We start from the raw sequence: 13,391 nt of genomic DNA, 5'->3' as shown, positions 1-13,391 counted from the left end.
TAACTGGTTTGTTATAGGATAAATATGTAAATTGCTACCATTTAGAAAGTTTATTTTTCACTTATGTACATTATAGGCTCACACTTGGTCCTAGTCTGTCTGTCTGTCTTTTTAATGTGTAAGAGTATGTTTCCTGCGTGTAGGTATGTATATTCACCATGTGCACGTCTGGTGCCACCAAGGCCAGAAAAGCATAATGTTAACGTAGCTATAAATAAAATATTGACACTAAGATGTATTTCTTGATGGGAATTTTAATAACAATAGTTTTATTATAAAATATCACTCTTTGTATTTACACAAAAATGTATGCCAAGACTATGTCTTCAATAAAAACATCTAACAAACTGGGCGGTGGTGGCACACACCTTTAATCCCAGCACTCGGGAGGCAGAGGCAGGCGGATCTCTGTGAGTTCGAGGTCAGCCTGGACTACAGAGCAAATTCCAGGACAGCCAGGGCTACACAGAGAAACCCTGTCCCAAAAGAAACAAAAAGAAAAAAAATTGTCTTAAAAAACATCTTCCAACAAATGTTTTACAATCCAAATAATATTTTATATAAAAAATATAGCCAGGCATGACAGTACACACCTATAATCCCAGCACTCAGGAGGCAGAGGCAGGAGGCTATCACAAATTTGAGGTCAACCTAGTCTACATAGTGAGTTCTAGGATACTCAGTGAGATTGTGAGAAATAAGGTTTGGAAATATCCCAACAAGTATTACATGATACATAGTCATATTTTTATGTTATTTCATTTTGCAAAAAGGAATTAACACAATCTTCAATAGTAAGATTGAAATAAGATTAAAAATTTTAGTTAACCATGAAATAAACCCACCATAAAACTACATCAATCAAAATGCTCTAGCCCACTTAAGCAAAGTTTTTTAAATTATGTTTCAATCCATCAAATAAGGAGGGAGGAAGCAATGCTGAAAAACGACTTAAAAGTTAGGTGAAAAAGAAGGCTTACCATGAATCTGTGAGAGAGATGCACGGGTGTAGAACTGGGCTGCAGCGGCTTTTGTCGGGGTGTTGGCATGGGCCCATCGTAGAATGGCCTTTGGGGTTTTGTAAGGGGGAGATTGTGAAGACTGCCCGCCTGGTCATCTTCCCCTTCCTCTTTGTGAAGATCGGTTTTTAGCACTGTAGCATCTACAGTACAAAGCAGTATAAGACAATCACAAAAAGAAAAACATTCTGGAAGAGCAGAGTGACACTCGCACATTTCTGAGCAATAGCTGACACACGAGTCGCCTCCCCCGGCATGTTAAAGACGCAGAGTGACGATTCAAAGGTCCCGGGAGGAGGAACACATGGTGTCTCCCATCAGCCTAGGCAAGGACACCAAACTCTGCTGGTAGTCACTGCATTGTTAGCTACCACCCACTTGCAGTACAAACTCAGTTTACAAATCCTTGATTTCTAGAAATCAATTTCTATTTCGTTTTTAAAGACGTTCTGGGTGGACCAGTGAGATGATTAAGCAGTTAAAGCTGCTTGCTGTGCAAACCTGGTAACCCGACTTAGATCCCCAGAACCCACATACAGGTGGAGGGAGAGAGCCAGCTCCATGTATGCTGTGACGTACACACACACACACACACACAATCATAATTGTCTTTAAAGCTCTGGGGCTGTGGAGATGGCTCAGTGGTGTTCACCATGTGCTTGTGGGTCCCAGAGACCGAGCCCAGGTTGTCAGCCTTAACAGGGAGGCACTTTTGCCTGATGAGCCGCCTTACTGGCCCATTTAGTTTCCTGTGTCTTTGAGTGCAGATGTGAACAGGCCACGGCACACGTGTGTGGACGGGGTCAGAGGATGACTCTGGGAACTGAGTTCTCTCCTGCTACCTCGTGGGATATCTGGGACTCAAACTCGGGTGACGAAGCCGGGCATAAACGCCTCTACCCTCTGAGCCAGCCCCGTCTCTAACTTTTCTATTGTCAATTTCACTGAGTTAATCTCTATTATTTCCTCTTTGTTTGGACTATAGCTTACTTTATAGTTTGTTAAAAAGGCTTACATGGTTGACTTGAAATTTTTTTAACATAGGATTTAGAATGTAGCGCTACACACTAATGAAGCCATCTCTGATAGTTTTAATAACATTTGGAAAACTAATCAGCAAGGGGATGATCACACGCACAAAGTCAAATTCATACCAACTGAGTTTTCATCATCTCCCAAGACATGGCTTCGCCGTCGGAGACGATCTGCAGCCATCATGAGGTCGTCATCATCCTCATCGTCATCATTTATAACTCCTTTTGGAAAAGAAGGGATCTCAACCGCATTGTCATTTAGGAAATCGCCAGCACTACTTGTATCATCTCCATCAAAAAGGTCATTGTAATCCTTTTCCGCTCTACTAGACACCTTGGAAAATGAAATTAGAACACAGTAGTAAGTGATCTAGAACAACAATCAGGCAAAAGGCGGCTCTTTTTCTTTGGCTGTGAACGTAACGCCGGAGATAAAAGTTCCTTGCACATAAATGTATAGCCTTGATCCCAAGGGCAACCTTTTTGTGTTTTTGGTTTTTTGAAACACTGTCTCGTATATCCCACATTGGCCTCACACGCACTATGCCACGGAGGTTGACCTGAAGCTTCGGGTCCTGCTGCTCTGCCTAGCAAGTGCGGGGACTCCAGACAGCCAACACACCTGGCTCCTAGAGACGTGTATCAACTCTGCCAAGCACATACCTATGATTGAAAGTGACTAGCGAATACTTTTACTTTAAATGCCTTGCACCCTGGGGACAGGCCAGGTTTAGAGATAGACGTGTGTGCACTCACCACACGCAGGCAGCCACCTGAAGTGCCGTCATCACACAGCACTGCTAAGGCTGCCTGCTTTTTTGACTCAAAAACGTAGCTTCGCCTCTTTTCCAGATTCTGCTAAAGGACCAGGTTTGCTTTCCCTGACACTGGCTCCCGAGGCTGTTCTCAAGACACTCCGACCCACCCGCCCAGCTTTCCACAGCGGCTTGCTGACCTCCATGCCTAGTTTAAAGGAATGACTCTAATCCATCTCTGTCGAGGCTCTCCACAACTGCTGGGAATTTCTACCTGCCTACTACTGTTTTCCTTTCTAATAAAATAGTCCTCAAGCTTCCTCCTAAGTCCATTTTAAATTAGTTTATGAATAAAACTAAGAATCCACAAAAGGGAGCCCCAACTTCCTCAATAACATGCAGTCACCATGAAGGGTCAGTAAAGCAGCCCCTATACTGCCATGGTGTCCATGAAAAAGCTCGTGGTAAAGGGGACTTAGCTGGACAAAAACAGCAGCGGGTTTTGAAGTTCACCTGACTGCACGCACGCACCCACCCTGCAGAGGAAGGAATCATGGATACTGCCAGTTTCAGGCAGTTTCACCAGGGCAGAATCAGAGTGGAGGGGAAGGTGGGAATCTGGTAGAAGTGCTGTGACCTTGGAAGGAGCAAGAGTGAGGTCACTGTAACTTCCAAGATGCCTTTTTCCAAAAGTATTTGAAATATTTCACCACAATATATTTAGAGGAAAATACTTTCTATGAGTTCACATACACAGTCACTTTGTGTAAGTGTTCTGAATGTTCTTTCAAGGTATAACATTTTCAGTGCAAAATAAATCTTTAAATGGGCAGGGTCCACATATGATTCCATGAGGGGCTTGAATTTTTTTGTTGTTGTTATCTGGGTTTTTTTTGTTTTGGTTTTTCACAACAGGGTTTCTCTATGTAGCCCTGGCTGTCCTGGAACTCACTCTGTAGATCAGGCTGGACTCGAACTCAAAAAGATCCATTTGCCTCTGCCTCCCAAGTCCTGGGATTAAAGACCTGTGCCACCACTGCCCAGTAGAGGGAATTGAATTTTAAATTGTGCTTTTCATGGAATGTTCTTGTAGGATGTATTTCTTTCTAAGTACTACTTAGTGTATTTTATTCTTGAAATAAGAATTTTAACTAATCAAATTATATAATGTAAAGATTATTAGAAGTATATTCAAAGTATCATAGTTTTCAAAACTTGAGAATATCCGGGAATGATGATTTATTGTCTCTGCCTCTCAGAGTTATATTAGAGTTGAAAACACTGAGAAATTTGTTGGTTTTTTTTTAACTGTATGTTACAATTCTAAATTGTATCATGTTGATGAATAAATATATTGTTTAATTTTTTCAACTGAAAATTTTCCTTTTCAAATTAAAAATTCTGAGACTTGTTACACACTAACAGTAAAGAGAGTTAGTTATGAATCACATCCCTTCTCAATTAACTAGGACGAAGGAGGGGAGGATTAGAATACACTGATCTGGAATATTTTGTATTAATTCATAAATAAAATTTAGAAACAACCAAAAAAGAAGCTCCTTGTGAGAACAGAGCAAGGAGCCACATACAAGTGAACTGGGAATTTTAACATCCAAGCATCATCACTTTCATGTAAACTATTTTCAGTACAGTATTTCCAAACCTTCCCTCATCTAATGCTACTCAACTGTGTCCAGAATTCCCAGACCAAATACCGACTCGACTTTGCCTTTCTAGAGAACAAATTTCCAACATCTGCTAAAGTAGACATGAGGATTTGGGGAGAAGGGTTACCTTTCTGTCCATCTGACACTGAGACTGGAGGGTCTCTTTACTCATTGAATCAAATCTATTGTTGTCAGCCCCACTTTTGGAAGTGCTTAATGCTATGAAGTTCTCCATCTTGAGGATTTAGTCATGCAAGCTGGGGTGTACCTTAGTTCTCCACCACTGCAGTATTTAAATCCAACCTTCTGAAAACCCAATTTAAAATAATCTTTCTGAGTTTTTACTCTGAAAAATTTCATTTCTAGCACTGCTTCAATTGTCTTCTTTATCCTATGTGACTCTTCACTTTAATAGGGTTTTCAGGGGGAGCATTTATTCTGCAGCCTTCAAATAGAAGTCTACACTAAAACTTGAAATATGAGAAGGTACATTTGTCAAGGAAGATGAATGAACAAAAGCAAGGAGATATAAAACAAGATTGTGAGCTCAAAGCACTCCAGAAGGGTAAATGACCAAGCAGAGGAGGTAGCCAGGAAGCTTTAAGAGTAGAGCCTAATTCAGAGCAGAAAAGGCTTATAAGCCAACTGAGACCTGTTTCGGTTATTAAATTTAAGTTTTAGCTCTAAAACATTTATCTAACAATCATCACACAAAATGCAAAAATAGTATTTTATAAAAAAAATTACAAAGAAGTAAAAAAGAAAATAATCACTTAGAAAAGCATTCAGTGGAGGAAGCAAAGCTTCCTTGTGAAATATATTTGAGCAATGTTAGATTGAACAAATTTAAATAGCTTTATTACAGATGATTATTGAACATCTAAGATAGAAACATAAATTGTAATTCCACAAGAAAATAAGGCAGTTTACTCATCTTTTCTAAATCTACACAATGGCAGAACACTGGGAAAAGCCTGTTCTAGCATGCTACACATTACCGTATTGCTTGACACCTTTCCACCGAGGTCACAAACATTTTCCAGGATCCCAAGGTTCCCTTCCACATCAGTATAACATATTCGATCATAAGTAGGATGCCAGGCCAGGCCACAAACTGCATAACCTTTCTCATGTTTTACCCTAAAAATGAAAAAGTGGGTTCTTTTAAAGATACAGTCAACTGGACTAGAGAATGTGACTCAGTAGTAGAGTCCTTGTCTAGCAATCATTCAGTCTTCAGCACCATCCAAAAACAAATACAAACTACATTTCTTTACTTTCTAGGTAAATTTCAACATGAAAAGATTACGTGGTACTAGAGATGGTTCAGTGTGTAAGGATGCTTGTCACCAAGCCTGAGTTTGATCTCCAGAACCCTCACGAATCGAGAACTGGCTCATGCAATGTCTTCTGATCACTACAGTACCCTGCGCCATGCAGGCTCTCTCCAGTGTGCACATACACACAAACAATTAATAAGTAAATAAATATTTAAAAAACTAAATGGTTTTCAGAACTAAGAGCTATTTTCATTTTGATTAACAGTCAAAACGTGCAAATGTTTCCTAATAAAACAAGAACAATAAATTGTACCTTTCCATGCAGTCTTTGGTTTCCACATTCCAAACTACAATTAAGCCATTAATAGTACCTGCAGCCAAATACTGCCCACAGGGAGACCAGGTAACTATATTGAGTGTCTACAAAGAAACAGTTAATAATAATGTTGTACATTTTGAAACTACCCACTTTATTACCCCCAAATAGTTTTAAATCTCTAGTCTATATTATTCTAATTACATTTTAAATGGCAAAAGTATATTTATTTTTAACCTTTTAAAATAATATTCAGCTATTAGCATATGTTGTTTTATTAGACAAGAGAAAATTAGTACCTACCTAATTTTAACAATGAAATATAACAATACAAAACAATGTTATCATCCTGAAAAGAAAAAGTGGGGGTGGGGGGTGGGGGTAGGGTGTCTTCCTACCATTCACTATCAAATGAAGACACCAGTAAATGAGACAAACCTCAGCAAGTCACTGTTGCTACCCTGAGTCTTTAACTGCAAAAACTTACATGAAGATAGAGAGAGAAAGAATATAGATCAGTAATTTTCGGCCTAAAATTTGAGAGAAATGAGGAAATGAAAGATAGAGACAGAATAAGAAAACTAACCAGGTGCTGGAGAGGTGGCTCTGTGGTTAGGAGCACTGGCTGCCTTTGCAGAGGACCAGGGTTCAGTTCTCAGCACCCACAGGACAACTCATAACCATCCAGAACGCTAGTGCCAGGGACTCAGAGCCCTCTTCTAGCCTCCTCAGGTACCAGGCACATACACAGTCACTTACACACACGCAAAAAACCACATACCCTGAAAATAAAAAAGAATCATCTAGCCCGGCGTAGTGGCACACATTTTTAATTCTATTGAGACTGAGGCGGGTAGATTTCTATGAGTTTAATGCCAGCCTGATCTACATTGAGAATGTCAGGCCAGACAGGGCTATGTGGTGAGACCCTGTGGCGGTTTGAAAGAAATGGCCCCCCTGAAGAGTGGCACTATTAGGTGTGGTCTTGTTGGAGGAAGTGTGTCACTGTGGAGGCGGGCTTTGAGATCTCACATATGCTGGAGCCATGCCTAGTGAGACAGCCACTTCCTGCAAGTCAAGATGTAGAACTCTCAGCTACTTCTCCAGCACCGTGTCTGCCCGAATGCCATCATGTTACACCATGATGATAATGGACTAAACCTCTGAAAATGTTAGCCACCCCAGTTAAATGTTTTTCCTTTATATGAGTTGCTGCGGTCACGGTGTCTCTTCACAGCAATAGAGACCCTAACTAAGACAGGCCCTGCCTAAAAAACAAACAAACAAACAAATAAATAAATAAATCTTTAAAAAGGAAAAAAAAAACCTATAAACTTTCTTCTACTAAAGTTCTGGAGACTAGAATCACAAGTCTCACTGAAACTCACAATAAAAATTCAAGAAAAATTTACTCTAATATCAAGCTAAGGGTAATTTTACTTCCTATAAATGTCCACTTATTTATTTTTATCTGTATGGGTGTTTTGCCTGAATGTATGCCTGGGTACCATCTGCATGCATTGCTATGGAGGCCAGAAGAGGGCATCAGATCCCCTGGAACTGCAGTTACAAATGGTTGTGAGCCACCATGTGGGTGCTGGGAATCAAACCTGGGTCCTCTGGAAGAGCAACCAGTGCTCTAACCACTGAGTCACCTCTCCAGCCCACATGCTTCATAGTGAACAACTGCTTTTAGTGAAGTATGCATTAAATCCTCTCTACGGTTACCACTCCAGGTGCCACTTACAAAACCTACCTGAGAGATACAACTATCGGAAAGATCAAACGGATTACTCCAAGTTTCTCTTCTGTACAGCTTAACAGATTTTTCCACAGGAACTGCTAGTAACTATTGGGAAAGACAAATAAAATTACAAAAATTCAATTTGCAGAGGAAAAGAACACAACGCTAATCTAGGCAAACTCACAAGACGTAAGAGCAAATTTGAATTTCAACTACTACTAACAAAACTCAAAACTCACTTGATTTGAAATCCTGATAAGTAAAAAAAACCAAGTGAACATCACTCTACTACTTTCAATGAAAAACAAAGCAACAGTGTAGTAGCTAGTGCACATAATAAATACTGTGCATGTGTGTGAGAGAGAGCAAGCACGCCTCAGTGCACGCGGAGAGATCAGAGGACAACTGGTAGGAAGAGTCTGTTCTCTTCTTCCACCTTGTCAGGGTCTGTGGCTCACACTCAGGTTGTCGGCTTGGCCACAAGTACCTTTACCCACCTTTACTATATTTTAAACTATTCCTAAAGGCAAGCTTCCTTTTATTATTATTATTTTTTTTTTTTGCAATTTATTTATTTTGATTTTATGTGTGCATGCTGCCTGCTGTATGTCTGCACCACTTGCACACACGGTGCCCGTGGAGGCCAGAGGGGAGTGTTAGCTGCCCTGGAACTGGAGTTACAGATGTCTGTCTGTTAACCGCTATATGGTAATATGCTCTGAGAGAGCAGCCAGTACTCTAAACCGCTGAGCCATTTCTCGAGCCTCAGAATCTAGCCTTCTATCTAAAAGTCCACCTCGTTTGCTGCTGGGAAATCAAGCCAGAGTCCTTGGTTTTTTAATTTTTAAAGTGACATTTATATTTATTCATTTATTTTGCACATGTGCATGTGCAGCAGTTGGCTCTCTCTTCCCAGGTGTGTCTCGGGGCTCAAACTCAGGTAGTTAAACTTGGCAGCGAGCACTTTTACCTGCCGAGCATCTCACTAGCTCCATAATACTTTTAATGCCTTGAGAGGAAAAAAGAAATCAACTTCTTGCTTAGTATACTCTTCCAAGAAACAGATAAGTAGAAAAAATAAAACTGTAGAAAGGCTGGGAGATAGATCAGTGGAAGAATATATGCTTTAAATACACAAGGCCCAGGACTTAGGAAGAAAAATAACAACAAAAAACAGCACTATCAAAACACTAAAAAAAAAAAAAAAGTATATTTTTCCATATTTAAAAAGCTTAGTAAAGTGAAGCTGAACTGGGCGGTGGTGGTGCATGTCTTTAATTCCAGCATTTGGGAGGCAGAGGCAGGCTGATCTCTGTGAGTTTGAGGCCAGTCTGGTATACAGAGTGAGTTAGTTCTAGGACCACCAAGGCTACGCAAAGAAAACCTACCTCAAAAACTCCCCCCAAAAAATAAATAAAAATATAAATAAATAAACAAATAAACAAACAAATAAAAATGGGGCGGAAGAGACAGCGCAGCAACTAAGCATATTGGCTGCTTTTCTAGAGCCTGGGTTTGATTCCCAGCACCTACATAGCAGCTCACAGCAGTCTGTAACTCCAGTCCCAGGGGATCCAATGCCCTCTTCTGACCTTCTCAAGCACCAGGCATGCCCATGAGGCAGAAGACATTCATGCAAGCAAAACATACAAACACATAAAATTAATTAATTAAAAATCTAATAATGTATTTTATTTTTAAATAACACAAGTTATTATATAACATGGAATTAAAAATATATATACAATGCTTCATGAATTTGCATGTCATCCTTGCATGGGGCCAATGTTAAAATTCTCTGTATCATTCCAATTTTAGTAAATATGTTACCAAAGTGAATCTACACTCCTAAGTGCTCACTCAATTTATGAAAGCTGAGTATGGTTATACATGCCCATAACCCCAGCATTCAGAAAGAGGTAGGAGAATCCTGACTTCTGGGCTACACAGCCAGTCCCTGTGTTAAAGAAAAAAATATTCACAAGATCTAAAAGGAAGGGTCTGTCCTGAAAGTCTCTCCAAATCAGAAGCAGTTCTACTCATAAGGACAAATACAAGCAGACTGTAAAAGTATGAATATTGGGGCTGGAGAGATGGCTCAGAGGTTAAGAGCACTGCTTTTTCTTCCAAAGGTCCTGAGTTCAATTCCCAGCAACCACATGGTGGCTCACAACCTCTGGTGCCCTCTTCTGGCCTGCAGGGGTATGTGCAGACAGAACACTGTATACATAATAAATAAATAAATCTTTTTTTTTAAAAAAAAAAGTATGAATATTAGCAGGATGCTTATGAGCCTGAAATCCTAGCTACATAGCAAGCTTGATCATGAGCCCCTTCTCACAATAAAACAAAGAATGCATATGTACATATGCATGTGTGTATATATAAGTATTTATAATTATGTTAGGTAAAATATAAATATTAAGTAAATATATTTAAGTATTCATGTATAGTGATATGTCTTTATTAATAAGCATTAACATTCTATCTATACCTACTACTTTGTAGCTTGATAGTTTGAGTTTGTAGTTATATCTTAAAGTCTGTTTCATAAGAACCTGAAAGATATTCCTCATTCTAACAATTAGAGAAAATCTAACGTTCAGGACTACCAAAATTTATTTAAGCAGTTCCCTATAAATGAACACCTAAGACATTTGCAATCTCATAGAATGGTACATTTTGTTATACATTGTTATTGACCCCATAGAGCCATCCTGCCAGCCCACACCTCAAGCTTTCGTGGATTCTTTTTAAAAATTGTCCATTGTCCTCTCTACAAGCATGTCACGGCATGCATGTATACACCCAAACATCACATTCATACATGTAGTAAAATTTTTTAAAGTTAAAATGGTTCTTGAAGCATTTCAGTATTCATTATTTGGCTTAGAGTTCTAAAACATATTATACAAATAAAATTACAATACAAAGCAAACTTTTCACATTAAAAATTAACAAGGACTGAAAGAAGTAATTTAAGGGTTGAACACTAAGCTTAGTCACATACTTTCCCGGTTTTGGGCTGCCACGCGAGTCTGCAGATGGACTTGGCGTTCACCACATCGTTGCACTTTTGTAGTACTGGCCAACTAACAGCACATGTCTGTTTTTTCAAAAAGAAAATTTACTCCTCTTTAGCAAAATTTCTTTCAAAAGAGATGCAAAACAAATTTAACAGGTGGTTTCCTCCATTTGTTATGCCTTAAGAAAAAGCAACTTAATACATTTTTAACTATCACAACTAATTAACCTATTCTGTTTTAAGTCCTTCAGATACATGAAGAGTAGAAACTTTACAAGAGCATTTTCTGTGCACATTAAGCAAACACGACTTTCACGAACCAAAAAGACCAGAAAAGACCTCAATAAACTAAACATGTTGACAAAAGTAAATAAATTTCGAATGGTCTGCCATAAAATGGTAAGGCATCAAAGTTATCAAAGTCAGAACTTCTTTCAAGACTTCAGGCAGAACTGTGGCCACTGAAGTCTATCTATGAGGGATATTTTTCTAAAGCCACAGTATCTGTGTGATGGCAAACCCACTGATTGCCTCAGGGAGACCAGACTGTTTCCTCTGCCCATCTGGAGAGCTTTTTAAAAAAACCTGTACCAGGCTTGATTAGCAGAAGCTTAATTTCTATGTCACTCTTCTGATCAGGTGTGGCCTCTGTCTTTATTTCTCTATCAGCAACATCTAATACAATCTAATATAGAGGATAGTTATCCTCTAAATATATGACTAAATTGCCCCCTTTAATTTATCAAGCTTAAAAGTTAAATACTATTTAGTTCCTCCTATGAGTTGATGTAAAAGCAATTATTGTTAAACATATTTATGTTTCTATCAGATTATTCTGGAATAATGAAAGCAATGCTTAATGTTACTCATAGAAACAGATTATAAAGATAAATAACTATTTGGACCAATAATATATTATGTAACACCCAAAATACCATAGAAATGGGCAAAATGTTTTAAATTTAAATTTACTAATTTACCTGATCAGAAACATTCCACACTCTGACAGTTCCATCACAACTAGATGATGCCTGCAGAAATAAACAATGTATTTCTCTATAATTACAGCCATAATACCACTTAGAAATTGGTTCAACTAATAATAAAACAAGTTTTTTACCAATAGGGTAAATTTTTCTACCAATTCTTCCATAGCTTTAAACACATTGAAGAAAATGAAAAAGGAATGAAAGACTTACCAGAAAGGTACCCTTGGGATCAAAAGACAGACTTAAAACAGGGGCCTCGTGGCCTCTAAATGTTTGCTGCTGGCTGTTATCCATCACGTCCACAACTTTGACCAGAAAATCACTGTAACAGTGCAAAGGAAGCACGTGAATAAATGCCAATACAAAACCCTCTTCTAAAGCATGGCTTAAACATTTCAAAAACAAGAGTGATTGCTAGAATTCTTTTATAACAACTTGCAAACTCTCACCCAAATTTAGTAACTTGCTGTTTCATTTTATTCAATAAAAATGCTGAAAATAAACAAGTCAAAATTTCTTACCTTGTTAAAATATAACCACTACCTAAATGGCTTTTCTGGATACTTCTAGCTATCACTGCTAATCTAATTAACAGTTACAACCATTTTAGAAAGTACTATCACATCCTACCTCACAATTCAACAAGTTCCCCCACCCCCCCACCCAAAAGGAGAATTAAAAGATTCTGCAGAAGCCAAGTGTGGTGGTGCACACCTTTAGACCCAGCAGAGGCCAGCCTGGTCTACAGAGGGAGTTAGAGGACAGCCAGGGCTACAGTGAGAAATCCTGTCTCAAAAAAAAAAAAAAAAAAAAAAAAGAAAAGAAAAAGAAAAAAAAAAGATTCTGCAAAAATTTGGATTTTGGGTCTACCTGAAATAATTTTTTAAAAAATTTCTAACAAGTTATTACCTTTCTCTGATCTTTTTCAGCACTAGAAGCAATATATTTAATTTTTTTTTTAATTCACAAGTTTGTCCTCAAAACCCTTTATTAAAGACTTGGCAACAACAATGAAAGTGGACAGTGTCCTGAAACTATCACCGTCCTACCACTGCATGGGAGCTGAGCTCACCTTGACCCAGCAGCAATTTTAGTACCATCTCCATTGAAGACCACGTGGTTTGCATTTGTAGTGAAGCGTGTTAGTATGCCATCAGGAACTCCTTCAGGGAATGTATAGACTTGGACGGTGTTATTAGAAACTGCAGTGACCAATTTTCCATTCTTAAAGAAAAATAAAGGTTAGACATGCTAGCATAACAAATCCAAATCAGCTAATAGTATCTCCATAATGAAAAATCCTGTAAAAACCGCAAAGCCTTACAAATGTAGTTTATGACAATTATAAATGTAGTTCATGCCCAGAGAGAACTTATCAGTATACAATTTGTCTAAAGTAAACACTAGTAAGAAAAGTCTCCTAGCTTTAGAAAACTTAATTCTACCTTTCACCAGCCAATCTTTGGCCTGTAATTATTTTTAACTTCCGGTAAGAAAAAGAGTTACATTTCAATGGATGCCATGTATCATCAACATGAGAAGACTCACAAGAGTTAGAGAAA

The 13,391-nt window shown here is 38.5% G+C and overlaps 1 protein-coding gene and 1 non-coding gene across 2 annotated transcripts in view; both read right to left on the bottom strand.

Annotated features, from left to right (window-relative positions):
• The window catches only part of Wdhd1 (WD repeat and HMG-box DNA binding protein 1), a 43,883-nt gene that overhangs the window by 24,289 nt on the left and 6,203 nt on the right, over positions 1-13,391 (bottom strand). The window contains exons 3-11 of the mRNA XM_028873580.2: positions 12,902-13,053; positions 12,040-12,151; positions 11,821-11,871; positions 10,826-10,921; positions 7,828-7,920; positions 6,069-6,175; positions 5,474-5,615; positions 2,174-2,387; positions 981-1,162 (exon numbers count right to left, since the gene is read on the bottom strand). Of these exons, the coding sequence (XP_028729413.1) occupies positions 981-1,162; positions 2,174-2,387; positions 5,474-5,615; positions 6,069-6,175; positions 7,828-7,920; positions 10,826-10,921; positions 11,821-11,871; positions 12,040-12,151; positions 12,902-13,053 (1,149 nt within the window). The remainder of the gene's footprint in view (positions 1-980; positions 1,163-2,173; positions 2,388-5,473; positions 5,616-6,068; positions 6,176-7,827; positions 7,921-10,825; positions 10,922-11,820; positions 11,872-12,039; positions 12,152-12,901; positions 13,054-13,391) is intronic.
• LOC114696068 lies at positions 9,551-9,655 on the bottom strand. The gene has a single exon (XR_003734956.1). It is a non-coding gene; the product is annotated as a U6 spliceosomal RNA (small nuclear RNA).

Source organism: Peromyscus leucopus, chromosome 9 (genome assembly GCF_004664715.2).
Source record: "Peromyscus leucopus breed LL Stock chromosome 9, UCI_PerLeu_2.1, whole genome shotgun sequence".
NCBI lineage: Eukaryota > Metazoa > Chordata > Mammalia > Rodentia > Cricetidae > Peromyscus > Peromyscus leucopus.
Note: the sequence above shows the minus strand (reverse complement) of the source record. Positions and strands in the feature narration are given on the sequence as shown.